Below are 25,057 nucleotides of genomic sequence, written 5' to 3' on the forward strand. Positions count from 1 at the left end.
CGACCACGCTAGGTCGCCGCCTAATCGCACTCCGTGCCCACTGGCTTCTTAGGAATCACTGCCCAGACAGCCAGTCAGTCGACGAAGCCCTGGAGTCCCAGTCCCGGGTTCGAAGCCCAGCGCCTGCTCTCAACTGGCTATGAGACCTGGAGCGGGAGTCCCATCCGGCCTCCAGAGAAGTGGAGGGTAGCTGAGTCAGCTAGCTGGTCTGCTGAAAGGGCTCTGTTATTGTCAGTGTCAGCAGGGCCACCCTGGCCCTGCTCCAGCTTCCAGCACAGTCACTGAGGGTGGGGACTGGCAAACTGCCATTCAGGGTTAGCACGCCTCCCACTCAGTCTGGGGTCCCTCTGTGGAAGAAATGTCAAACGACACCCATTACTTGGAACAGAGCCATCTGGGACACACCTGGAGGACCCCACAAAGCAACCTTGGTGGCAAAGCCCTCAATGCCCAGGGTCCATGTGGGTCTAGCTGGAGTGGGCAAGGGCCACCAAGTGCCATGGGAAGCATCCCAGCCTGGAGCCTAGAGGTCTTGGGACTGAGGTCCAGCTTTAACCGGAATTCGCTGGGTCACCTTAGCCCAGTCTGGTGAGCTCTTAGGGCTGGGGGAGGGTTCCGAACAGGTAGCCTCTTCTGTGTGGGGGCTGTTCCGAGATGACTGGGCCCCTGGGTCTTCAGACTGGGGCTTTTCCTGAGGTTCTTCATCCTCATCCCCAGGCCCAAGCCCTGCCAATCTCTTGCTGGCCTCCCACAGCCGGTGGGCTACACGGTCATCTCGGGCAGCTGGGGAGACCTCCTCCACGTGGCAGTTGGCAAAGTATCTCCCAGTGAGGGGTTCAAGGCCCTCTTGCAGAGCACAGTACAGGGGGGTCTGAGCACCCCCTTTTGGTGCTCGGAGCACCAACCAAGCCACTGGACGCAAAAGTGGGCGCAGCCATCCAGGGACGTGGCGCAAGAACAGGTCTGAGTTCACAGGGCCTGTGGGCAGGAAGAAAGACAGGAGTTGTCAGGATAAGGGCCAAAGGGACTGGGTGGGGCGTAGAGGACACAACCTTTTCTAGGGCAATATCCACCCCAGGCATTCAGGGGCCCTAAACCTAACATCACTCATTGCTAAAGGAGGCCTCCTTCCTCCAGGAAAACTGCTTGACCATCCAGCTCTTCCAGGTTTGGGTCATGCTGGGTCCCTGTTTCCACAATTTTGTTTCTTTCCATATTTTCTTTTAGCTTGAGCCCTGTTCCTTTGTGTAACGAGCATTTGTGAAGCACCTAAGGTATAGCAACCACTGTTTCGACATTAGGAATGTGGACTTGTATTAAGGCCTAATGTTGCTGGTGTCTTCGTTATAATTACCAATGAGCATTAGGCAGTGATTTCCTAAAATGCAGGATGCTAACTCATAAGGGTAGGGCAGATCTCATACAACCTATTTCCTAAACGCAAAGAAGAGTCAGTGCACTAATGGTTTACTCAAAGAGTAAACACCACAATGCCTACAGCGGACTGCCAGCCCCTCATGACCCAGTCCCTCTCTGCAACACTATCTCTTGCCATTTTTCCCTTCTCTTTATCCACACAAGCCTCCCCTGAGCACACCAGAAACTTGTGCCATAGAGCCTTTGCATTTACTATTTATACTCAGCAAATGCTTCCTGAATGAATGTATGATTATTAGCTATCATCGTCATCATCATTGTTATCATGTTCCTCAAGGGTAGAGCCTGCATCTGCATTCATGGGAACCTGCCCTATATTCTGGACCGAATTTGTGGTGTGAGAGGAGGAATTGGAAGACAATCTGACTGTAAGGCCATCCCTCCCTGGACAGGGTCTTTTCTGCTTGAGATTCTGTGCCTTAGTGAGTGGAAGGGGGAAGCACAGGATGGAGCAAGGATAGGAGAGGGAGAGTCAGGAACAGCCAAAAAAATCTGGCCTTACCTGGGTGAGCTGCATAGCAGGTGACACCAGTGCCCTCAAGCTGGTTGGCAAGCTCCCGGGCAAACAACACATTGGCCAGCTTACTGTCGGCATATGCCCGCAGCTCCTGCTGCCAGCCTACCACGGGGCGGTCCAGGCAGGTGAAGTCAAGACGTCCACGTCGGTGGGCAGCCGAGGATACTACCACCACACGACTGGGTGCACATGTCTTCAGCCGGGGCAGCAGCAGGTGCGTCAGCAGGAAGGGGCCCACGTGGTTCACCCGCAGCAGCAGATTGAAGGTCTCCCGTGTCCGGCCACAGGAGCTGATCCCTGGGAGAGGAGCTGGGTGTGAGCTGCTCCACAAACAGTCATCAGTGTACCCACAGATCCGCAGAAAAAAACTGGCTGAGGGAGACAGTTATCTTTGGTCACTCCCCACCTCCCCCACAGGGATTGCTGCTCCTCACCAGCATTGTGGATGAGGATGTCCAGCCGTGGCTCTGAGCTCAGGAAGGCAGTGGCAAAGGCCCGCACTGAGGCCAGACTGGCCAAGTCCAGCGCCATGAAGATGATCTCGTTGTTCCCACTCTCCTGTGGAGCGACACAGGCTGGTTTGTCACCATGCAAATTCCCTCTTTTTCCTTCTTCCTAGACCCCAAATTCTGAGTCTCCCTCCAAATATTAACATAGGCCCTAAGGGCATTAATGTAATGGATAAGTGTGTGGATTTAAATCCTGATGTTGCCTCTTAGATTGCAAACTAGGGTCAAGAAAGTTAGTCTCTGTGGACCTCATTTCTCTCACTGTAAAATGGTAATAATAATATTTAATAGAGCTGGAAGGATTAAAAAGCTGATGTATGTAAGATACATGCAATGAGTATTATGTTGGGACTTGCCATTATTATTATTATTATTGTCATCCCCTTTCGCTGTTGCTACTCACCCTGAAATCTATGGCAGATTCTTACTGGTCTTCTCTTACCTTCTCCTGACCCCTCCAGTCCAGGTACCACATAGCTACCAAGGGGGTTTATTGCAAGGGGCCAATCTGACAGTCCAGGGCATGCTAGGGACCTGCTGCTCATCTTGCTGCCCACCTTTAAAATCCAAACTCTTCCCAGGATCTCTCAAGCCCCTCCAGAAGTGGCCTTAGCTCACCCTTCCAGCCTCTTTATTCTGCTTCTCTGCCTCCTACTTCTTGTTTTTGCCTTGGTAACTCCCCTCTCAGCCCCCAGTTTTTCTAATCAGGTCAGCTGTGCTGCCTCTGGGTCTTTGCATGTGCCATTCCCTCAGCAGTTCCCTTCCTTTTGTTTGCCTTAACTCCTACTGAGCCTTTGACGTCACAACTGCAGTTACTGCCTCAGAGTCTTCGCAGTTTGGCTCTGGCTTCCCTTCCTCGTCCAGAACCCTTTGCACCCCTTCTTCTAGGTTTAAAGAGCTCCATTCGCCTCACCTGGGGGTTAAGACTGTGTCCCGATGCGGCCTGGGCTCAAGGGCACCCCATCCCCCCGCCCCCGCCGCCTTCCCTCACCTGGCGGAGGTCGAAGGCGGCCGCCTCCCCGCGTTCCCGGCTGCGGCAGGCCAGCACCACGCGCGCTCCCCTGCGCGCCAGCTCCAGCGCTGTCATCTTCCCGATGCCGCTGTTGGCGCCTGTGGATGGCGGGCAAAAGCTGAGCTGAGTCGGGTGGGCCGCTGCCCCCAGCCACCCCGACCGCCCCCGCAGCCCTCACCGGTCACCACGGCGGTACGGCCCCGCAGGCTGCCGATGCCGCCGCACGGAGGAGCCTTCACCAGGTTGTAATAGATTAGCACGTAGGCGCCCAAGAGCAAACCGGCGCCCAGCAACAGCGCCTCCATGCCGGCGGCGCTTCCTGGCTCCCGCCCCTGGCCCGCGCGATCCTGGATTGTCGCCCAGAGGCTGCCGATCAGCCCGTTCGGGCCTGGAAAGTCAGGCGCGCCTCGGCCTTCCGAAGGCGGAGGCAGGCAGGAGTGTTTGTGTGCGTGCGAGTGCGTGGGTGCCCTGTGAGCGCCCCCTAGGCGTGCGGCTCCGTGGACCCTTTCAAGTGTATGTGCTCATCACGGCCACCCCGGGAGGGCGCGCTAGGTCCTACGTGTCTGTGCGAAACCTCTGGGTGTGAATGACTTCCAGGTGTGGGTGTGTCCTCGGGCCCCACGGCACACTGCAGGCTGGTAATTCTGTGCTTGGGAAGTGAGGGAAGCCCCTTCAGGCGTGGGCGTGCTGTGTAGTCATCCCAGCGCCTTTGCTATTGTGGCTGAGGAGCTGCTGGAGATGTGTGTGCATGTTCCTGTGTCTCTTCAAATATCACCAGTGCGGGTGCCGTTTTTCTTAACACTTTAAATAAAACAATGTATTTGAAGGGCAGAACACAGGCAGGGAGAGATCGCGAAAAAAAAGGTTTTGTTTTGAGTTGCACTATGGACTCAGGATTTAAATTTTATTTGCCATATATCTTTCTCTGGAGAAGAAACTTAATTTCCTATCCTCACATCTAACCCTCAGCTTCTGTCTTCCCAGTTCTCCCCATACAGGCCAGAGGTGACCCTGTGCTCACAGTGGTGTTGGCAGTTAACGACTATAAGGAATGGAAGGTTCACTCATTCCTTCTTTCCTCTAGCCAGGTTCTGAGGGGAAGCAGGAAGAGAGGTCTTTGTCTTTCAGGAGTGGAAAACAAGGAGGTCCCATCACACAATGGAAGAAACAACTATGGTGTTGAGGAGGCATTCCTGACCAGGAGGGAGGAAATCATTGCTGCAGAAATCCTGATCCAGGATAATCTCATAACCAGTTGTTGCACTTTGGTTAGCCTCAGGAATACTGGGCAAATGTGTGTTTCTGCTGTTACCAAATGCAAGAAGCCCATCAGGCAGAACAGAATGACTGAGGCCAGAGTCAGAGTGGATGGAAGCCGGATAGCCCCAGTTCCAGGGTATGTTACCTCACTTAGCTGTACTATGTGCTCAGGGTTCAATTGTAGGTGCTGTGGGAAAAGGCCAGGGATAAACTGTTTCCTCTGTGTCACCAAGGCAAAATTCTGATAACCCCACAAGCACCACCTGCTCACCCGAGACTGTTCTGAAGAGACTGTCCTTAGAAAAAACTCCTGGGGAAGATTCTCAGGCCTGGGGGAGGGAATGATGGAGGCTGGTTGATGAGGACTTCAGAACTAAGGTAAAACAGCAGACTCCGGTTCTGAAGAGGAACTGCCACTGTAGAGGAGCCAACATTGCAAGTCACTTAACTATGAGTGGTGTGAGTTTCTAAGGACTGGAGGGCTCTCCAGAGGATACCCCAACCCCACACTGAGTAGATGCACCCCGTAATTTTCCACTGTTCTCCACCCAGCTCAGGCTTCTTTCCCCATATGCCTTCCCTCACTCTCCAATTTCCCATAGGGATGGAGACCTGTTCTAACAGTCTCCCACCTGCTGGACCCACATCGAAGGGAGGGTCCCCTAAGGGTGATGACAGGTAGGACAGACAGGCAGAAAACATAATTTGAAATCTTTTTGTTTTTTTATATACAGAATACAGGAAAGTTTCTGTAAAGTCTAAAACATTACAATTACTATGTACATTGGTACTAGTTGTGGGGGTGGGAAGAGAGGAGGGAGCCAGGGATTGGAGGAAGAGAGAACAAAAAAAGGAGACAAAACAGATTTACGACAAAACATTTTTGCTACAATAGACAATTTGAAAACGCTCTACCACATGTAGTACTGTACAGTTTTTAAAAACATTGAAAAATGTCATCACTAGATGTATTTACACAAAATCCAAATACACTTTTCCTTATCTGAAATAAAATAGATGGACAGCCAGAAAAAGAATCCATTTCTCATTTGTCCATAATACACAGTAGCTACCTGTAGTGCAACCGCTGCAGAAAGGGAAGTAACTCGGAGGGTGGGGATTGTGGAAGAGGGGTGGGTAGCGCTTTATATTAAATAAAACAATGATATTGTATAGATTTTGCTGTATGAAAACTGTATTTTTTTCTTTTAATATAAAACTATTGTCACTGCCACAAAATAGAACAAGTTTCTGATTATTTTACAACGGCGGGCGAGGGGGAGGGAGCAGAAGGTGGGTGGGGAAGGGCTTTGTGTTGGAGGAAGTATCCAGGCCACAGGTCTTCCCCTCCCTGCCCACGCTGTTCCTCAGCTCGGGTCTGCCGCTTTCCCATGAAATGTTGAGTACAAATATATGTGCAAATGCCCCCTAGAACTTGAGAAAAGAAAAAGTTTTTTTTTCCCTTAAAAAACAGTCAAAAGGTTTTCTTCATTTCATGCAAAGATTGTAGTTGAAGGGTTTCTGGCAGAGTCTAGAAAACACCGGGCTTGGTTTGTGTACATTTTTGCATTGCAGGAGTCTTGGGTGGATAGGCTAGTGGCGGGGTAGCCACTGCCCTAGGGAACAGAGTTGGAGCGCAGCACAGGGCCCTGGTGAGGTTTGAGAGAGAGTTTCTCTGCTAAGACCCCATCCTGCAGGAGGCTGGCATCGCCTTTGGGCTGTTTGGTCGCAAACTCAGTGATGCTGAAGACGAACTGCAGGCAGCCCAGCTTGATGTAGCTGCCATGGTGCAGCAAGGCCGTGCCCTCCCAGCCGGCCCCACTGCCCCCAATCAAGCTTGAGCTGCTGGCTTTGCAATTGCAGGGCCTCCGCTGCGGTCCCTGTGCCTGGGAACTCATCATGGCTGCCTCCTCACTTGGCTCTTCATCCTGTTTCTGGTGCCGGCGGCGCCCTGGGAAAAATGGGGACGGTCACAGGAAAGGAAAAGCGTACAGCCAACCCATCTGGGCTGCTGGCCAAGGCGGGGCCCCCGCATCTCCCCACTCCAACTGCTGCATGACTAGGGATGAGGGATGCTCAGAAAGAGTCTGAAGTTCCCAAACAGGGCTGTAAACAGATGTGGGTGGCTCAGCACTTGCTTCTCTGTAGCCTTCCCTGGACCCACAAGCAAGGAGAGCTTGGCCAACAGGATAGGGAAGGCAGTGAGTCACAAACACCCTGCCTTAGCTTTGGGGCCATAGGCCTCTGCTCCAACTTACTGATGACACTCTGCACTTTGGCAACAATACTGCTTGGGGGGGTTGGCGGGGTCTTCTCAGAGAAGTCACAGGAATACAGCACATTGTCCACCGTTGTCCCGTGCTCACTGTAGTTTAACAGCTCATAATGTTTGGTATTCTGAGGAGGAGGAGGGGAGATAAGATGTGTGGTCGGCTGCGTGGGGCCTGGGGCTAGGGGAAGAGAGGACACATGGAGAAGGCTGTGCTGCTCTACCTAGGGAGCTCTCCCTATCTGCCCTCATCATGTCCCTAGACCTGTAAGAAGGGAGCTTGGGTTATACCTCCTTGGGGAACCCCTCCTTCCCACTGTACCACATCCCTTTTCTCCCACTGATTAGTCTCTTTCTTCCTCAGCACTGGATCCACTGAGATGATGCACACTGGCACAGCACCAGAACATAACTCACAGGGCTTGGTCTTTCTGTGCTGGTCCCCTCCCCTGCTTTAGGATTGGCTGCCTATGATGCACTGTGACCAACCTCAGGTGAAATGATAGCCCTGCTCCTAGGAAGCAGGCAGCACTGCAGGATGCCCTTTTACCCCCAGATTCTTCTCCAGGGAGGGAAGTGGGGACCCAACTCCCACCCACCCCAGAGCACTGAACAATAAATAAATAAATTAAATAAAGTAAAATAATAATAATTAAAAAAATCCCAGTCTCTGGGAGAGGCCCTAGGTTGGAAACACTCCCTCCCACCCCACGTCTGTCCTTACCTCATCGTAAAATATACAGGCGTGTTTCCCGGACACGTAGTTACAGTGACCATAGTTTGTAAGGCACACATCCATGTCAGCTCCTACAAGGTGGCAAGAGTAGAGGAAAAGGAAGGCACAGAACAATCTGTAAGGTGTACGTGTGGGACAGGTGAGGGAGGGAGGAAGTTAGCTTCTGTATGGGTACCAGCAGAGATGCCAAGGGGAGAGAAGGCTCAGGGCCCTCTCCTCATACTTTTGAACAAAACTGATGTCTCTTCCACGCACCTGCTCCTGCCAGCTGATCTGCTTCTGAATATATGGCTGCTACTCAGAGGGGCAAAGTGAGCTACCGAAGAGAACACAATACGGGAGTATCATTTCTGTTGAGACAGAGGCATTTTGGGGCTTAGGGCTAATTTGTCTGCCCTGTGTGCCAGCTGCAGGGCCAGGTATGTGTGAGCCGATGGCTTCTGCAAAGACCCCAGGGACAGGCATTTGCCCTCTCCTCAGTCTCTTCCATGGTGTTTATAAGAGGATGCCTGATACTACACTGAATCCAGATAAAGACAAAGAGCCTGAGCCAGGGCTTTATTAGTCTCTCTTACTTGGTCATCCATCGGGTTACACCAGTCACTTTGGCAAAGGGCTTCTCTCACCCTTTTCTAGGAGTGTCAATCTTTTAAAGGCGCAGACAAATTCAGGCCATATCCCAGCTTCCTGGCTGGCTCACCTGTCCCGATGTAGAGGGTTCGATAGCACATGTTCACAGCTCCTCCCAGCCCTAAGAGGGGGTAGAACACAGCTCGGGCCTGTACCTCCTTTCTTTGTACTGTAAGACAAACACAGAGACAGAATAAGTCAGAAAGAAAGAACCCGTGATGCAAATAGTAATTAACAAAGCTAGACCTTTGGTTCAGGGCCTGGGGAAAATCCCACTGAACGACTCATCTTTCCAAACTCATGCCTGACACAGAACCACTTTCAGGTAAGATTCTTTCTCTCCCCACTTATGTTATACCCAACATGGTTGTCGAGGGAATTACCTTTGAGGATGGTCATGCAATTCATGGACAGCAGTATTTAAGGTCCTAGGATATGGGTTGGCCATATCCTATGGGATATGAGATAATGGGATATCTCAGTGGACATTACTCCGACAAAACAGGGGAAGGCATAGATTAGTAGTTCTCAAATTTAATGTGAAAAAAAAAAAAAAACCACCTAGGGCTTGTTAAAATGCAGATACGAGTCAGCTAGTCTAGGTGGGCCTGCATTCTGCATTATTTATGAGCTTTCAAGTGATGCAAACGTTGCTGCTCTAATGATCAGGCTTTGAAGAAGCAAGGCTCTCAGAAAGTAACGTTTAGAGATATCTATGCAGAGTTAATCATCTGGGAAGAAATTCAAGGAGCCTCGCCTGCTTGTTATTCTACTTGGCCTTCTAAAGTTCCCTCTTGGGCAATCCTTCTAATTGAAATATTTGAAAGCAACTCATTAGAAAGCACACCACATATATCCAAAGGTATGGGGAGCTGCTCAGCTGTCTTGAAATGGACTCATATGAAAGTAAGTTACTTGGGCCTGGCGCCGTGGCCTAGCAGCTAAAGTCCTTGCCTTGAACACGCCGGGATCCCATATGGGCGCCGGTTCTAATCCCGGCAGCTCCACTTCCCATCCAGCTCCCTGCTTGTGGCCTGGGAAAGCAGTCGAGGAGGCCCAAAGCATTGGGACCCTGCATCCGCGTGGGAGACCGGGAAGAGGTTCCTGGTTCCCGGCTTCGGATAGGCATGCACTGGCCATTGTGGTCACTTGGGGAGTGAGTCATCGGACGGAAGATCTTCCTCTCTGTCTCTCCTCCTCTCTGTATATCTGACTTTGTAATAATAAATAAATCTTAAAAAAAAAAAAAAAAGAAAGAAAGTAAGTTACTTTCCAGTGTGATCTGCCATTTTGTTCCTGCTCTGTGGGAGGTAGGGTGGTGGGCTTTACTAAACCATTCCAAGGCACACAAGGACATATGAGATACTGGAAGCTGAGTTTCTCTATGGAAGTTGGTGGCTAATCACACACAGAGGGGAGAGCTGGCAGTTTACTGGCAGGTGTGTGCATGCGCACCTTCTGTGTGGTGCCCTCCGGAAGCCGGTGGATGTGTTCCAACACTGCCTGGTGAAGTTTGGACCCGGGAAGGGAAAAGCTGATGTATTCTCTGCAAGGCCAGAAACTTGATCAGCTTCTCGTCCAGCATATTTATCTCGATTTCTATTAATCAAAGAAAAAGATTAAAAAGCAGCTGAGGTGGAAATGGAATATGGAAATAATTAAAAGTCAGAGCAAACAGTTCAGCACTTCTGAAATCCAGCCACACGGCACTGAATACAGAGTCAGGCATCTCGCCATGTGACTTCAGGGAAACTGGTCCTAGAAAGGCAGAGCAAAATAAACCACTTGCCTGTCTAAAGGGACAGGCTGGTTGTCTGGCTTTGAGACTTGGGTTTCTACCCACTCTCCTCTCTTCATAGAGGTCAAGGATCTGTACCCGTTCCCCTTGACTTTGGGGGTTTCCCAGAGATGATTCCTCGACTTAGAGAAGGAAGCTCCTGGTTTTGTTCTGAAGACCAGGCGATCTGCTAAAGTGACTTTGTTCTTTGTTTTCTGGTTTGTCTTGGCTCTGTTGACTCCCTTACAGATACACGCATGTGCAGAAGACAGAACTAGCTTTCTTAATCCAATTTTCTACCCAAAGTGATACTCCACACACAAGCCCCCATGCCCTAGTCCCTTGAGATAAGGTGTTCATCCCTTTTCTTCCTCTCTGAAATGAACCACCAGACAGATAGGAATGGCCCCGACACCATAGCAGTCGGTAGGACAGAAGCAGCTCACTTACTCACCTCCGTTGACATCCATAAATGCTCGAAGTGAGTTGGTGAGGTCCACCATGGCAGTAGAGTTGGCTGGGAAAGAGGGTACGGTTAAAGCGCTTCCTATGGATAACGTGCCGGGGCTGACCTTGCCATCTGGGGACGGAGCAGGAAAACTTGTTACTTACGTCGCCTGAGGTAAACCCACTGATCCAATCCCCCACTGCTGAGACAGGTCTGGATTTCGGACCAAAGGTGACGTTCCCTTCTTGATTCTCAACTCATAGGCTCTGGAACTCCTAGAGCTAAAAACGTGTGGTGAGGAAGGGCAGATGGAACGACAATGCACCTGGACACGCAGCAGTCTCCAGAGCAGAGAGCCACTGCAATGCACTGTTCTGGGAAAGTGGTGGGGCAGCTTCATTTTCTGGGCCTGGTCACCTCTTCCCTGCTGCCTCTATCTTAAAAGTAATACCTGCCCCTGCAGATCCTACCTATTGAAGTCTGACTCAGCGTGCAAAATCTATCCATGGTGGTAGTAAAAGATATAGAGACAGGAAAACAGCCTGAGAGTAGGGCCATGCTGGGACCAAGAGCCCCCATGCAGGGAAATCAGTCGCCTGGTTACCCAGACTCCCAGCTGACTAGGAGGCTGACTTCAGTTCAGATGGGAGAGACCACAGGGGGTTTCAACAGTATCTAAAACTTGGTTCAGGTGCTGGGGGTCAGTAACTTTGGGGTCCCGAGAGGTTGCTGGGGCAGCTAAGCAAGCAAGCCCCTATTCATCCAAGTACAGACTTAAGGGATGGCCCTTTGGGATGGAGTCTGAGGGCAAACTTCTAGGCCAGATCAACCCCAGTGGGCATCCCACTCAGCAGCTACTATATAAGGCAGTGCTACTTGCTGTTCCTGTTTCCCTGATATGGTAGCTCCTCAAATGAGCTAGCTCCAGTCTTACATGGAACATGAAACTGTAAGGCTGTCACTCAGACATTGGTGATCCAGAGAGCATGCACTACTTCTGAAGATGACAGAACAAAGCAGGTAGAAGCCTACGGCCTGGAAGGTGGGAGAAATCAGGACATCCAGATTATAGTTCCAATCCTGCCGCTGACTTTGCAGGTCACAGTTAAGGAAATCATTTGAGCTCTCAGGGCCTAAGCAGTCCCATCTTTAAATTGGGACAGGTTCACACATGTTTCCTCTTCTATTACACAAACAGGGTGGGGAGGAGAACACAAACAATAGAGATCACAATCCTATATGGCTAGCACTGTGCCACAGAGGGTCAAGTCAGCATTTGTGATACTGGTATCCTGTATTAGGAATACTGATTTGAGTTCTGGCTACTCTCTTCCAAGCTAGCTTCCTACTAATGTGCCTGGGAAGGCAGTGGTGGATGGCCCAAGTATTTGGGTCCCTGCCACCCATGTGGGAAACCTGGACAGAATTTGTGGTTCTTAGCTTTGGCCTGGTCCACAGCAGGCTATGGTGGCCATTTGGGGAATGAACTAGCGGATGAAAACTATGTCTCTTCCTTTCTCTCTCTGATGCTCTGCATTTCAAATAAATAAATAAATCTCAAAAGAAAAAAAAAGTCCTGTGAAGTATTCACAGGAGTGTAAGTACTTCAGAAATTTTAAGTCTTATTTGCTGGGCAGAATGTAAAATACCAAAATCACCCCAGCCTAAGCAGCACTCACCTGATGATGGCGCTGGTGAGCAGAATCGCTGGTTGGCTCCTGTGGTCAAGATCCCGTCTCCTGCTGCTTGAGGGGGAGTAAGCACCCGGGTGGCATTTTGGGGTGATCCCAGTGGCCTTGAATCTGTCAACGGAGGTCCTATCTGTGGTTGGACAGTCTTTCTTTGCAAAGTGCTGGTGTTCTCAATGCTGGCACAAGAGCTAGGAATGGAAGGGGGCAGGCTTGGGACAGGAACCAAACTCCTCTGGGGGCAAGAGCTAGGGCCAGTGGCATTCTCTGTCTTCACAATGATGCCGACGGTGTGGTTCGGAAGCCCCCCAGCCGCTGGTGGTGTGAGGGGCCGGGGCCAGCCTTGCCGGTGTGAGAAGCTTGGTAGGGGGGTGCTGGCGCCTGGAAGTCGCCGGGGGTCCGTGGAATCAGTGGGGCTGTTGTAGAGGTGAGGACCATTGGCTTTCACCTCTGTGTTCACTGGCCCATTGGCAGTCCCACAAGGGGCTTTCTTGGATTTTTCCGCACAAGAACTGCAGCTGATGTCCTCTAGGGCTGAGGGCTGGTGGGGTGGAGAGCAGCTCATGGAGTTTTGGGTGCTAAACCCTGAGGGGCAGGACAAAGGGTAGTGGGCAGATGTAGGTGCCTTGTCAGCTGTTTGCAGGGAAGTGGTGATTGAGCTGTCAGTCACAATAACAGGCTTAATATCAGCCTTCTCTGTCTGTTCAGAGTCCCACTGCGAAGGCATCTGCTTAGCAGATAAATGTTTCAATATGCTGCACTGGAGCGCAACAACACTACAGAGCCACTGCAATGGAAGGAGAGGAGAGGATGGTGAGAGGCCTGGGAGGCGCTGATCCTTCCCGCCACAGCAGAGCCGACAAGCACTGTTTCCGAGGTCCCGTGGTCAAAGCCCAGAAGGGGTGTGCTTGACTCCTGATAGGATTCCATTTCCTTTCCCAAGCAAGACTTGTTGGTACCGTCAGCAGGCAAACCTGGTCAGCAGAGCATGGGATTTGCACTTGGGCTCTGTCCCTAAGGCTCACCTTGTGACCAATATTCAGCAAGAACCCTAGATACTTGTTGCGGTCCAGCATCATCGCTTCACCTATCTACAAGAGCTACAGATGTGCCCATCTGACAGTGTACTGGGACCGATGGAGAGAAGCAGACCGTTGACTGTAGTTCTGTCTTACTTGCCTTTGGGATCTGAGCCAGTGGTTGTCTGTGGAACATTTACTGGGGGATAAGGGCAGGGATTGGAGGTATGGAGATGGGAACAATACTGAGGCTACTTTCAACACCAGCTGTGTGAGATGGCAGAAGACTGATTTGGAACCCAGCCCTGTCCTGTCTTCACTCACCTCTTGTTGCTCTGCCTGGGTAGCTAAGTGCTCAGAGTTCAAAAGGTGCGTCTGTGATTCCTCAGGGATCCCATTGCAGATCAGCTCCCCATCCCGAATGGCCGCGGGTGCAATGAGAGGGGGTGGAAACTGGTACTGAGATTTTATAGCATCAGGAACCTGTTTAGGATGGACAGAGGGAAGGAAGGAAGGATGATATGCCAACATGCGCAGGTGCTTCTGCCCTACCACACTGCTCTGTGGTCCTGTACCCGAGGAACCATCCACTGAGGACAAGGAGGCCATGTATGCCACAGCTGGTCTGAGTCCCCCATCTCAGTGACTGATACATGCATTGGCCTGAAAAGGCACAGGCATGAAACTTGGATCCCCCTAGTTTCTTTCTCAAGAACTAAGGCCTGTAGACCCCAGACACCATTGTCACGTGTCTTCTGCATCAGCCTAAAAACATCTGACTGGACAGGGCTTCAGAGTAGTATTCCAGGTTCTTATTGCTTAGTGTCAGGTTTGGGAGACGGGTAAGCAATCACTGAAAGAGATGCTAAATGAGGTCTATTCATGGTGGAAACGCATGGCATGAGGTCTCACTCTAGATATGCATGCAATCAAATTATAGCTTTCTTCATCATTCATTCAAGACGCATGAAACAACGGAAGACCTCTTTTTTGGACATATAGAAGATCTTCTTTGAATCACAGCATGCAAGAATGAAAGAGTCACGCAAGCCAAGAGTCATTCATACATTCGACCAACATTTATTGAACACCACCTCCTTATCGGGGCTCTGTTCCAAGTCCTAGAGATCCAGAGGTGAACAAAATTCAAGCCCTGCCCTCAAGGAGCTCACAGTCTAGTGGAGAGAAAATGGAAATACTGTTCTATTCCATAGCAATAGAGGAGCAGGGGCTTAGCCTACAAGTTAAGAAGTCTGTGTCACAAGTAGGAGAGGTCTAGGTTCCTGACTCCAGTTCCCTCCTATGAGGCGGTGGGCGGCAGTGCTGACTTAGGTAGTTCCTTTTATCCACATAGGAGATAAACCTTAGCTCCTAGCTCCCAGTTTTATAATGACCTCATTCCTGCCATTATAGGCACTTGGGGAAAATGGACCAGCAGACCAGGGACTCTGTCACAAACAAACCCATAAAGGTGTGAGTGCTTATTTTAATTTGGTGGACAGGAAATATGATTATAGAATATTTTATAGGAAGTAATTATTTGAGCGAATCTTGGAGGTGAAAAAGGAAGCTGGCAGACATGGAAGAAACAAGAGAAGGAGAGGAAAACATACAGCCCAGAGCTGTGAAGTAAGTAGTGGATTTGAATAACATCCAGTGAACCAACAGATTTGGTGACCAGGTCCTTTCAGAAGAAAGGAGCTAAAAATGGTTTCTAAGATTTTAGGCTTGTGGGACTGGGCAGAGATCACAGTCATTAACCAAAACAGCTAACATAGGAAGAACTAATATGGAAAGGTGGAAGACTTTTAGTCTTGGGCAGACTGATACTGAGGTATCTGTAGGATAAGCACACCAGATATGAGAGAGGGGAAAACCACTGAATACAGAGTTCAGAGTCATCTCCCTGCGTTAGCCAGTGTGATGGTTTTTTCTTGAGATCACCAGGAATGCAGCAGTGGGCTAGTTTAAGGCTGTCCCCATGCCACTCCCTGACAAGAGTGAAGAAATAGGTGGAACAAAAACCTACAACACAGACATTAAGTTTTCAGCAAGGAAAAAGGTTAATGCTCTGGAGAGAGCTGGGGTTCACTGCTGTCCTATGCTGCTCCAGTTGTCATTTCAATCTCCAAGTGCAAAATGCTTTTCAGAGAGCTGATACCCTTGGATTTTCCTCACAATAGCAAAAATACTTCACAAATGCTGTGTTCCTAATCTACATGGTACACGATACTCTGGATTGCTCTTAAATCTGTTTGAGGTAGGAGGTATGCCACCTCTAACATCCCTTACATTCAACCAAAAATACTTTAATTTTTAGAAGATCTGTGTTTCCACTGAAGTATAAATATTTACTCAGGAAAGAGTTTGTTATTCAATTTTCAACAAATAGCATCTTGCTAGAGCCAACACCCTCTGGAGGTGATGGGAGTGGTGTGATTGATTTCATAGTGTGGCTGCCACCAAGTGGCCATATTTCAGAACTACTGATTTCCGTTGGCACAGAGGATTATCAGATCAATTAAGAGAAAAATGAGTTTATATTTGGGTACACAGTGATGGGCTAAGTTAACTGAATGAGGCAACTGAACATCACCAAATGTGATCCTCAGCATCACCAAAAGTTTTTCAATGAAGGACATTTTTCTGTTAATTTCTGTGGTCACTCTCAAGCAACTATCATACACAAATGTTAGATATTATATCAACACTACAATTTGGGCTACTGGTTATATAACATCATTTGATGATGTAATTGGTTATTGTTTAAAAAAATTAATTTTCCTTTAGATATTTTCCTCTTACGCTATTTAGCTATGAGTAGCTCCTCATTTTTCATGGAGCGCTCTCTGCTTAGGCAGTCCCATTTTTAGCTAACCAGATAGTTCTGAGACAGACATCTAACAAGCAGAGATGGGATGTGTCAGGTGGCAGGAGCAGCACTAACAGAGCACTTACCCTTCAGAGCACTAGAAACTGGCAGACTTTCAAGGCTGACTAGGGGCTGGCCTCCATAATCTTCACCACTACCAGCAAGTACTAAAACGTAAGTACTTGCCACTCATTACTTGCCAAGGCACCACACACATCTCTAGGGGGTCCAGTCTCTCCTTAAAACAGGGACAATTCTTTGTCTATCCCATAAAGGCCCAGTGACTCCTATCCTTCTGTTTGCACCAAGCTGTATCTCACCTTCAAACTTCTTCTTTTGACAGACTGGAGCACACGGCGATTAGGAGGGTGTTTCTTATGGATTCGGTTCAGGAAGTCCACTTTGACAACGTGCTGTGAAATGGTGTCCTGGAAACGATCAAATACCTGACACCGATTACTCAGTGTCATATTCTTCTGGTTCAGCTGGGGACAAAGCAAACAACCATGTGATGGGGCTTGAAAGCCAACCCTATCTAGCTAACCCTATTCTCTGGGCTTAAAAAATAGGCTTAAGGCGGTGCTGAGCTGTAGGAAATAAAGCTGGCACTTTCAGGGCTGCACACCATATGGGCACCCAAATGGTTGTTCCACTTCTAATCCAGTTCCCTGCTAATGTGCCTCGTTAAGCAGCAGAGGCTGGACTCTGCATCTACAGGGGAGATCTGGCAGAAACTCCTGGCTCCAGAATTTGGACTTGCCCAGCCCTGACTGCTGTAGCCACTTAGGGAATGAACCAGTGATGGAAAATCTCTCTTTTCTCCCTTTCAAGAAAGGAAGGAAAGGAAGGAAAGGAAGGAAAGGAAGGAAAGGAAGAAAGAAAGGAAGAAAGAAAGAAAGGAAGAAAGAAAGAAGAAAAAAGATGTCCTTTGCTAAATGGATTTCAATCAGGGGAAAGGATGTCAACACTTCTGTCAGAAGGCCAGGGACCATGGCTGAGAATCTGTCCTCCCTATCCAGTGGAGTGCTTCACATTCCTGTTCCCTAGAGGGATTTGAGGGACAGAAATGAAATTCTGCTTTAGCACAGAGCATCCTTTGTCTGGGGACCCTAAGAGTAGCACAAGTTTCAGAGGAGACACACACGGGCTTTGGCCCTCAAGAAACCCACATTCCCTTTCAAGCAAAAGGGAGTCTGACAGGAAGCAGAACTGTGTTCTACACAGGGGCATAGTTGAGTGCTGGGTCAGCACTACCCTGTGTGCCCTGCCTTATTCATAGTCCATGATACCATGTCTTTCCAGTTACACTTTTTGTTGTTGTTCATTTCTTTTTTAATTGGAAAGGCAGATCAAATTTAGAGAGAGAGATATTAAGAAATAACTTCCATTCGCTGGCTTACTCCCCAAGTGGCCATAACAGCTGGAGCTGAGCTGATCTGAAGCCAGGAGCCAGGAGCTTCTTCCTGGTCTCCCATATAGATGCAGGGTCCCAAGAACTTGGCCCATTCTTTACCGCTTTCCCAGGCCAGAAGCAGGTAGCTGGATGGGAAGTGAAACAGTTGGGACATTAACCAGTCCCCAAATAGTATCCTGGCACTTGCTACGCAAGGATTTAGCCATTGAGCCATTGTACCAGGGCCCAGTGAACCCATCTTAGCATCACAGTCTTCTATGGGGCAGTGTGGGGAAGCGGTGATCTTGGAAGACTATTAGAGGTCAAATGGAGGGAAGAAAGTAGAATTTCTGCAATAGCATATGCAAGGCATACTGAAAATATGGCCCCTATTCTCTTAACACATCTATCTATATACTTTCGCACCAAAAATTGTTTTACAGAGAGAAGAGGGAGGGAAGCAGGAGGGAGGGAGGGAGAGAGATCTTCCCTCCACTGGTTCATTTCCCAAATGGCTACAACAGCTAGAGCTGGGTTGGTTCAAGTCAGGAACCAAGAGCTTCTTCTGGGTCTCCCCTGTGGATGCCAGGTCCAAAGCACTTGGGCCATTCTCTGCTGCTTTCCAAGGCACATTAGCAGGGAGCTGGATCAGAAGTGGATCATCCAGGATGTGAATCAGTGCCCATGTGGAAAGCCAGCACTGCAGGTGGAAACTTAACCTACTATGCCATGATGCTGGCCTTGACCTACATATTTTAATTTAAAAGAAAAGAAGGATCTGTTGTGGTAGCTTCCTAATTAGTAAATTAGGCCAAACATTTAAATGGCTAGCAAAAAAACAGCCAACTAATAATTTCTCAAAGCTGGAACAATGTAGTTTAAAACTTATATTTGGGGACTGTGATGCAATAGGGCTAAGCCTCTATTTGTACCATTATATGTCACAGCACAGGTTCAGGTTCTGGCTGCTCTGCTTCTGATCCAGCTTTTTGCTAATGATCCTAGAAAGGCAGCAGATGATGGTCCAAGAGCTTGGGTTCCTGTTGCCAATGGTGCGATACAAGGATGGAGCTTTCAGTTCCTTGCTTCAGCTAAGAACAGCCTTGGCTGCTGTGGCCATTAGGATAGTTAAGCAGTAAATGAAACATGCCTCTTTCTCTCTGTAACTGCCTGTCAAGTAAAAATAAAACCTGGGCCCAGTGCGGTAGTCTAGTGGCTATTGTCCTCACCTTGCACACCTGGAATCCTTTACTGGTGCTGCTATACTGGTCCCTGCTGCTCTGCTTCCCATCCAGCCTCCTGCTTGTGGCCTGGAAAAGCAGGTGAGGATGGCCCAAGCCTTGGGACCCTGTAACCAGGGGAGGACCCAGAAGAAGCTCCTGGCTCCTGGCTTTGAATAGGCTTAGCTCCGGCTGTTGTGGTCTCTTGGGGAGTGAGACAGCAGATGGAAAATCTTTTCTCTCTGTACCTCCTCCTCTCTGTGTATCTGCCTTTCCAATAAAAATAAATACATAAAAAGAGCTAGTATTATTGGCAATGGGGTTAAGTTTCTACTTGGACGCTGGTATCCCCTGGTTGCTGCGCTTGGTTCAGCTCCCTCCCAACTCTCCTTAGAAGACAGCTGAGCATGATTCAAGTGCTCAAGCGGCTGCTACCCATGTGGGAGCTCAGCCTGTAGTTCCTTACTCCTGCCTTCAGCCTGCCCCAGCCCTGGTTTTTACTGGCACTCAGGGAGTGAACTAGTGGATGGAAGACCTAGCTCTCTTAGTTTTTCTCTAGTATTCTGCTTCTCAAAGAACTAAAAAAAAAAAAAAAAACTTCCAAAACAAAAACAAAACACTTCATATTTGAGTCAATTGCTACAATAACTTTATTTCTGGCTCAGCAGGAAGCAAAACAAGACACTGAGCCTCAGAGAGAAGCTTCCTCCTAGAAAACCTTTCTTAATGGCTGAGGGAAAATAATACTAAGTAACTTCTCTTCCAAGTGTGTGGAGTCAAATAATACTACAAAGCTCTTAATGTTCCCTACATGTGTAACTTTTTAAACTGAGGATGGCCTGGGAGTACACACAGTCAACCCACAGTGATCATCTTTGACAGATAATGCTGTAACCTTTTTCATTCAGAAAGGCTGTGTTTAGGAGGGAATGTCCCCAGAGCCTCTATTTTCGACCTTGTGAGAGACTAGCCTAATTGCCTCTGCCAGGGTTCTAAACCTCCTCTGATGCTGGTAAATGAATGTTTCCTTTTAGCCTGGGAAGCAGTCCTTAAACTGCCCAGAGAGAAGGCAACAGGACCCTCTCACAACATCCACTGATGTAACTCTTACGTGCCATCCAAAGGTGGGACAGGGAATTGACATAGTCAACCATTTATTTCCTCAAAAAGTTGGATCTAATAAGCTCTATAAGAGGGCTATATCATCAACTATCTAATATTCTGGGAGAATATTAGAACCGAGTAGGATGGTCTGCAGAAGTGGGCATCTGTGGGATTATCATGAACTCTGGCACAAGGCTGACCTTAATGCTAAGCTTTCTACCTAGTCAGTTCATACTGCAGCTGAGCCTGCAGTGGACTGAATGGCCACTACTGTGCTTACCACCACATGTTCGATGTGATTTGGACACATCCATCTGCCCAGGGGCATGGCAGTGAGCGGTGGCTCGAGGCAGTCCATGTGAAACAGGAGGGGGCAATAATCACACTGGATGAGAGGGGCCACACGGCAACTCCTGCAAAAAAGAGACGTAGGCCATTTCTGTGGCAAGATGGGAAAACACATACTCAATTTTCCTCATTAATCTTAAAACACTGCCATCATATCACACCCCCCAACCAACCATTCAGTTTCATTCACAATGAGGAAGGAGAGGGAGCTACTATAGTTCTATTTTCTAGGAATGCCTCTGCAGAAGTGGGTGTTTATTTGGAGTATGGCAAAGTTGTCAGAGCAGAATTATCAGTGCTCAATAGAATGCTTTCCTGGGGGAAAGCAGATAACTCTATTCTGATCTATTTACTTCTTGAGAGAGGGATTACCTTTCTTAAAATAAAAAAAACCACTAGAAATTTTCTACAATCTTAAATACAAGTAAGAAGAAAAATTCTGCCTGAAGCTCTTGGAAAAACTGACAAATATCTAGAAGTGTGCTGTGAAAATGGTTTTGTAATGTATTCAAGTAAACATAGTTCAAGGGATGCTTAAACAGTATGATTTGCAGCGATACTCCTTGGGTCCCTGAGGTGTACTAAAGACATGGTTTGTACAGCTAGGGTTCTGCTCTACTCCAGTTCTCTACAACTTCTGCCACAGAACATTTTTTGATGGCTCTTTTTTCCTGCAGTTTTGTTCTAACCAAAACACAGTCCTTCTATCACACCCAAGCCAACAAGTCCTGCTTCGGTAATTGAAGTGGCTGGTTTCTGTCACTGAGGAGATCCTATTTGAAGGAAACCAGTGTCCCAGGGAGGAAACAACTGGGGCAGTCCAGGAGCTTTTGGAAGGCATCCAGTGCTATGCACACTGACTTCCATGGAAACTTGTACTACTTTTAAACTTATCTTCATGATTTGAAAATGTTTTGCTTTTTCCAAGGACTTCTGTCCCTACTGACCAGAATCCTTCCTGCTAGTCTAAATATCTCATGCCTCAATCTGAATCCAATTCCTCTCTAACTTTTATCATCAGAGTTAACAACACATGTATTCTGCAGTTCTTTAGGGACTGTGTTGCTAACATGTTCAAGTCTCTGGGCAGGCAGTGAGTCAGTATCTCAGATGCTCATCAGAATGAATAGGAATGCCCAAATTTAACACATATAGTTTGGAAGAGTTAACGTAAAGAGAGAGAGAGAGAGAAATGTCACTTGCCACATATGAGGAATAGTCCCTTGGTACCAAAGAAAATACCTGTTACACGTGAAACAGACTTTGACTGGTAAAGGAACAAGACCATTGTGATCTAACTCATGCTGGGTCTTCTTAACATTTTTCCCTGTGGTTTCCTCTTTTCTTCTCCTCTTGCTAGAACCTGGAAGAGAAATTAGTGGTGCTGAATTATTCCTGGCTTCAGAGCTCCCAGCCTGGGATATAGAAACAGAATAAAAGGAACACGCCATGGGCCAGACATGGAGTTCTTCCTGAGGCCTCTGGGGCCAGTTAAAAAAGGAGGTGGGGGTGCGGAGGGGAAGAGAGAGTGACTGAGAAGGGGTGGAGAGGAGTGGACTAAGACCAAAGTTAGGGCTGTGACAGGAAGTCACCTCTGAAGCAGAAACACTCCTCCCTGTTTCATGAACATTAAGTGGTCAGAATGTTAAGTTAGATCCTGGCAAACCAAGAACTGCAATTGTCCAGCTAAAAGGTCCAAAGACTATTCTGTGGAGCTGGCTGGGGAAGAGGTCACAACTGCACTTATTTTTGTAGAAATCAGAAAAGCTGTGATTCCATATGCACCATTTCTAAGTCAACCAATTTTTTTAAAAAGATTTATTTTCATTACAAAGTCAGATATACAGAGAGGAGGAGAGACAGAGAGGAAGATCTTCTGTCTGATGGTTCACCCCCAAAGTGAGCGCAACAGCTGGTGCTGCACTGATCTGAAGCCAGGAGCCAGGAACTTCTTCTAGGTCTCCCAAGCAGGTTTAGGGTCCCAAGGCTTTGCACCGTCCTCAACTGCATTCCCAGGCCACAAGCAGGGATCTGGATGGGAAGTGGAGCTGCCGGGATTAGAACCGGAGCCCATATGGGATCCTGGGGCATTCAAGGCGAGGACTTTAGCCACTAGGCCACGCTGCTGGGCCCAACCAATTTTTATCCAGCAATTCTAGCGGGAATTTTAACACTTATCTATACATGTGTACAGTGATATATTCACAGTTACTTGTTTAAGCACTACTTATAGTAACAAAAAGATTAAATTATAGCACATCTGTATAATAGATTACTATGCAACCATTAAAAAACAATAACAACATAAAAACAGGACATTTTACACTGTTATGGAAATATCTGTAAAGAATATTATAAGTAAAAAAACCAAGATGCAGAACAGTGTAGCTGGTATGTTGCTCCAGGATAAACTAAAAGCATGTCTCCATTTACTTCTATAGGCACAAAAAAATTCTGGCAGGAAACACAAACATAAACCAGTGGTTATCTGTGAAAGGCAGGATAAAAGAAAGTAGGCAAGTGGCAGACACAGATGGGAAGGAAAATTTTCCCTGTAAGGCTTTTTTATATTTTTAAACTTTTGAATCATTTGACTCTAATACCTAGTTTAAGAAGAAAATACTAGGGTATGGCACGATAGCCTAGTGGTTCATGTTCAGGCTGCTCCATTTCCCATTCAGCTTCCTGTTTGTGGCCTGGGAAAGCAGTTGAGGATGGCCCAAAGCCTTGGGACCCTAAACCTGCTTGGGAGACCTTGAAGAGCTCCTGGATCCTGGCTTCAGATTGGCTCAGCTTTAGTCACTGCTTGGGGAGTGAATCAACAGACGGAAGATCTTCCTCTCTATATATCTGACTTTCCAATTTAAAAAAAAAAGAAGAAGAAGAGGAATAATAATAATAATAATACAATAGAAAGGGGCAGGAAGGGAGTTGAGACTCAGAAAATGGGAAAAATGAATATACGCTGCAGTAGTTGAAACCGTGAAAGACTTCTCCAGGCAGAATTGGGAGCCTGAGACAGTGGCTCCACTAGTACTGCTCTTCTGCTGGACAGCAATCTTTGGGGGAAAAGAGTGGAAGAAAGAGATATGGTGATGTTTAGCTAACCTGGTAGTGCAGTGGTACAAGTCAGTTCATTGGGTAACTGAAACTGGGTGGGATTCCGCTCCATGGCAGCAGCAATCAGCAGCTCAAAAGGGCGCCTCAGCTGTGGCTGCACATAGTCCGGTTCTGCTGCGACAGGCTCCTCGTCCACATCAATGATGTCCTCATCGACGTCATTCTGCTCAGAGGTGGGGGTCTCTGTGCTGGCGTTGGATGTAGGCGTACCAGGCCTGCTGGCTCTCCTTTCCATGATCCGGGCATGGGCAATGGCCTTGAGTTCAGTTTTGCTAGCTGATCTGTCCAACAAGTCAGTATCACTGCTGGGGGATGTAGTCCGTTTGCCAGATTTGTCTACCAGTCCATTGACATGACCTAGCTCCTTTTTCTGCTCTCGTTTCTGTGCAAATGAGAAGGCACGTCCATCACAAAAACTACCACAAAATAGAAAGAGATGGCTACTACAACATCCCTCTAGACCACTAGCCAAGTTGACCCAAATCTCATACTTATCAGAGTCATCCATCTGGGGACTTGGAAAACTGGTTTGCTGAAGCTGACACAACTGCACTGAACTAAACCTAAGAAAACTACTGAGGCAGGGAATCACCAAAAAGCATGGAAAATTACGGATGATTACACAAATTATACACCATTAACTCTTCACCACATGTCACACACCTTCTAAACACAAAATACAAGGCAAAGAACCAAAAAGTTAACACATTGAGAATGAATTTAATGAGTCTGAAGTGAAAATAGTGAGAGTACCATAGTGAGAATCAACAATTGCTGGGGTTTTCCTTAGAGCATCTTGACCTTCTGAACGATTTTTAAAAATTGGCTCAAAAGAAAAGAAGTTCGTGAAAGCAACAGTAAAATATAAAACAGCCCAAGAAAGCTACCTATTCAGGGAGGGAGGGAGGGTGCCAACATGTGAAGTGACTGCATTTCAAGGTTGGAGGAGTGGTGTGTGGCAAGCTGCAGCTCTGCAATCATGGGATCAGAGGATAGCAGCTTTCAAAGTTTCAGTTTTAAGGGAACTTGGCAAGTGGCAATTCTTAGAAGGTGAGGAAACAGAAAGACTAAATATACTCAACAGCATATTTGGATGATTATATAATTTCCTATGGGACTCCAAATAGTGTTCAAGTGAAAGTTTAACACTGGTCTCCAGTCAGGAGATCTGTGACTTTGGCCCAGTTCTGTCACTGATTCCTTCTGACCCTGGGTAACTTGGGCCTGATGAGCTGAAATTTCTCTCTATATAATGTCAGACCAGTAAAATCCCATTTATTCTCCTTCTCTCAAAGACATGGTAGAAATAGACAAGTCCATATACATGAAAGGGAGGGTTCAAAATTGGGAGGAACACCTATTCTCCACTCAGAATCACGATAGACCTCAACATCAGTTTGACCTGAGGATGTATCATTTCAATACACTTTAGTGTAAATACAGGAGGCCAAAGGGGAGTAGAGGTGCTGGGGGAAAAAGCAGATTTGGCACCGGTAGGCAAAGAGGTCCATGTTAAAGCAGGTCAGAGCAGCATCTCAGGATAATCACCCTATGTTAGAAAAAGGCATAGTATAATCCCAGTAAATAGTCCTGCTTCTAGAAAACTTATAACAGAGCTTTGGAATTAGTTCAAATCTTGGCCTTGTCAATGCCTCTGAATCCTTGGGGGAGTTGTTCTACACATTTGAGCCTTAGTCT

The 25,057-nt window shown here is 47.8% G+C and overlaps 2 protein-coding genes across 4 annotated transcripts in view; both read right to left on the reverse strand.

The window, feature by feature from the left end:
• Window positions 1-76: 76 nt before the first annotated feature.
• DHRS13 (dehydrogenase/reductase 13) lies at window positions 77-3,950 on the reverse strand. Its single transcript, XM_004594018.4, has 5 exons — window positions 3,654-3,950; window positions 3,455-3,573; window positions 2,389-2,512; window positions 1,940-2,251; window positions 77-978 (listed from the first exon to the last, which is right to left on the reverse strand). The coding sequence occupies exons 1-5, from the start codon at window positions 3,778-3,780 to the stop codon at window positions 524-526; spliced, it is 1,137 nt and encodes a 378-aa protein (XP_004594075.2). The 5' UTR covers window positions 3,781-3,950; the 3' UTR covers window positions 77-523.
• A 1,489-nt stretch (window positions 3,951-5,439) lies between these two features.
• Window positions 5,440-25,057, reverse strand: part of PHF12 (PHD finger protein 12) — a 51,481-nt gene continuing 31,863 nt past the window's right edge. For 2 of the 3 annotated variants that reach the window (XM_004593923.3, XM_058676714.1), the window contains 12 exons: window positions 23,348-23,741; window positions 21,482-21,602; window positions 20,172-20,304; window positions 16,495-16,659; window positions 13,627-13,785; window positions 12,275-13,070; window positions 10,602-10,727; window positions 9,826-9,969; window positions 8,441-8,539; window positions 7,729-7,811; window positions 6,994-7,132; window positions 5,440-6,686 (listed from right to left, as the gene is read on the reverse strand). In XM_004593923.3, coding sequence (XP_004593980.1) covers window positions 6,352-6,686; window positions 6,994-7,132; window positions 7,729-7,811; window positions 8,441-8,539; window positions 9,826-9,969; window positions 10,602-10,727; window positions 12,275-13,070; window positions 13,627-13,785; window positions 16,495-16,659; window positions 20,172-20,304; window positions 21,482-21,602; window positions 23,348-23,741 — 2,694 coding nt within the window. In that variant the 3' untranslated portion in view covers window positions 5,440-6,351. Of the gene's footprint in view, window positions 6,687-6,993; window positions 7,133-7,728; window positions 7,812-8,440; window positions 8,540-9,825; window positions 9,970-10,601; window positions 10,728-12,274; window positions 13,071-13,626; window positions 13,786-16,494; window positions 16,660-20,171; window positions 20,305-21,481; window positions 21,603-23,347; window positions 23,742-25,057 lie in introns of those variants that run through there. The other variant, XR_009247005.1, reaches the window with a different exon arrangement.

This window comes from Ochotona princeps, chromosome 17 (assembly GCF_030435755.1).
Source record: "Ochotona princeps isolate mOchPri1 chromosome 17, mOchPri1.hap1, whole genome shotgun sequence".
Taxonomy (NCBI): domain Eukaryota; kingdom Metazoa; phylum Chordata; class Mammalia; order Lagomorpha; family Ochotonidae; genus Ochotona; species Ochotona princeps.

Bases quoted from the DNA above. Each gene is read 5' to 3' on its own strand.
- DHRS13 (XM_004594018.4), bottom strand. From the start codon at position 3,780: ATGGAGGCGCTGTTGCTGGGCGCCGGTTTGCTCTTGGGCGCCTACGTG. The intron at 3,574-3,653 runs GTGAGGGCTGCG...CGCCATCCACAG, and splicing joins CCGTACCGCCGTGGTGACCG to GCGCCAACAGCGGCATCGGG. The intron at 2,513-3,454 runs GTGAGGGAAGGC...GTCGCTCCACAG, and splicing joins CCGCCTTCGACCTCCGCCAG to GAGAGTGGGAACAACGAGAT.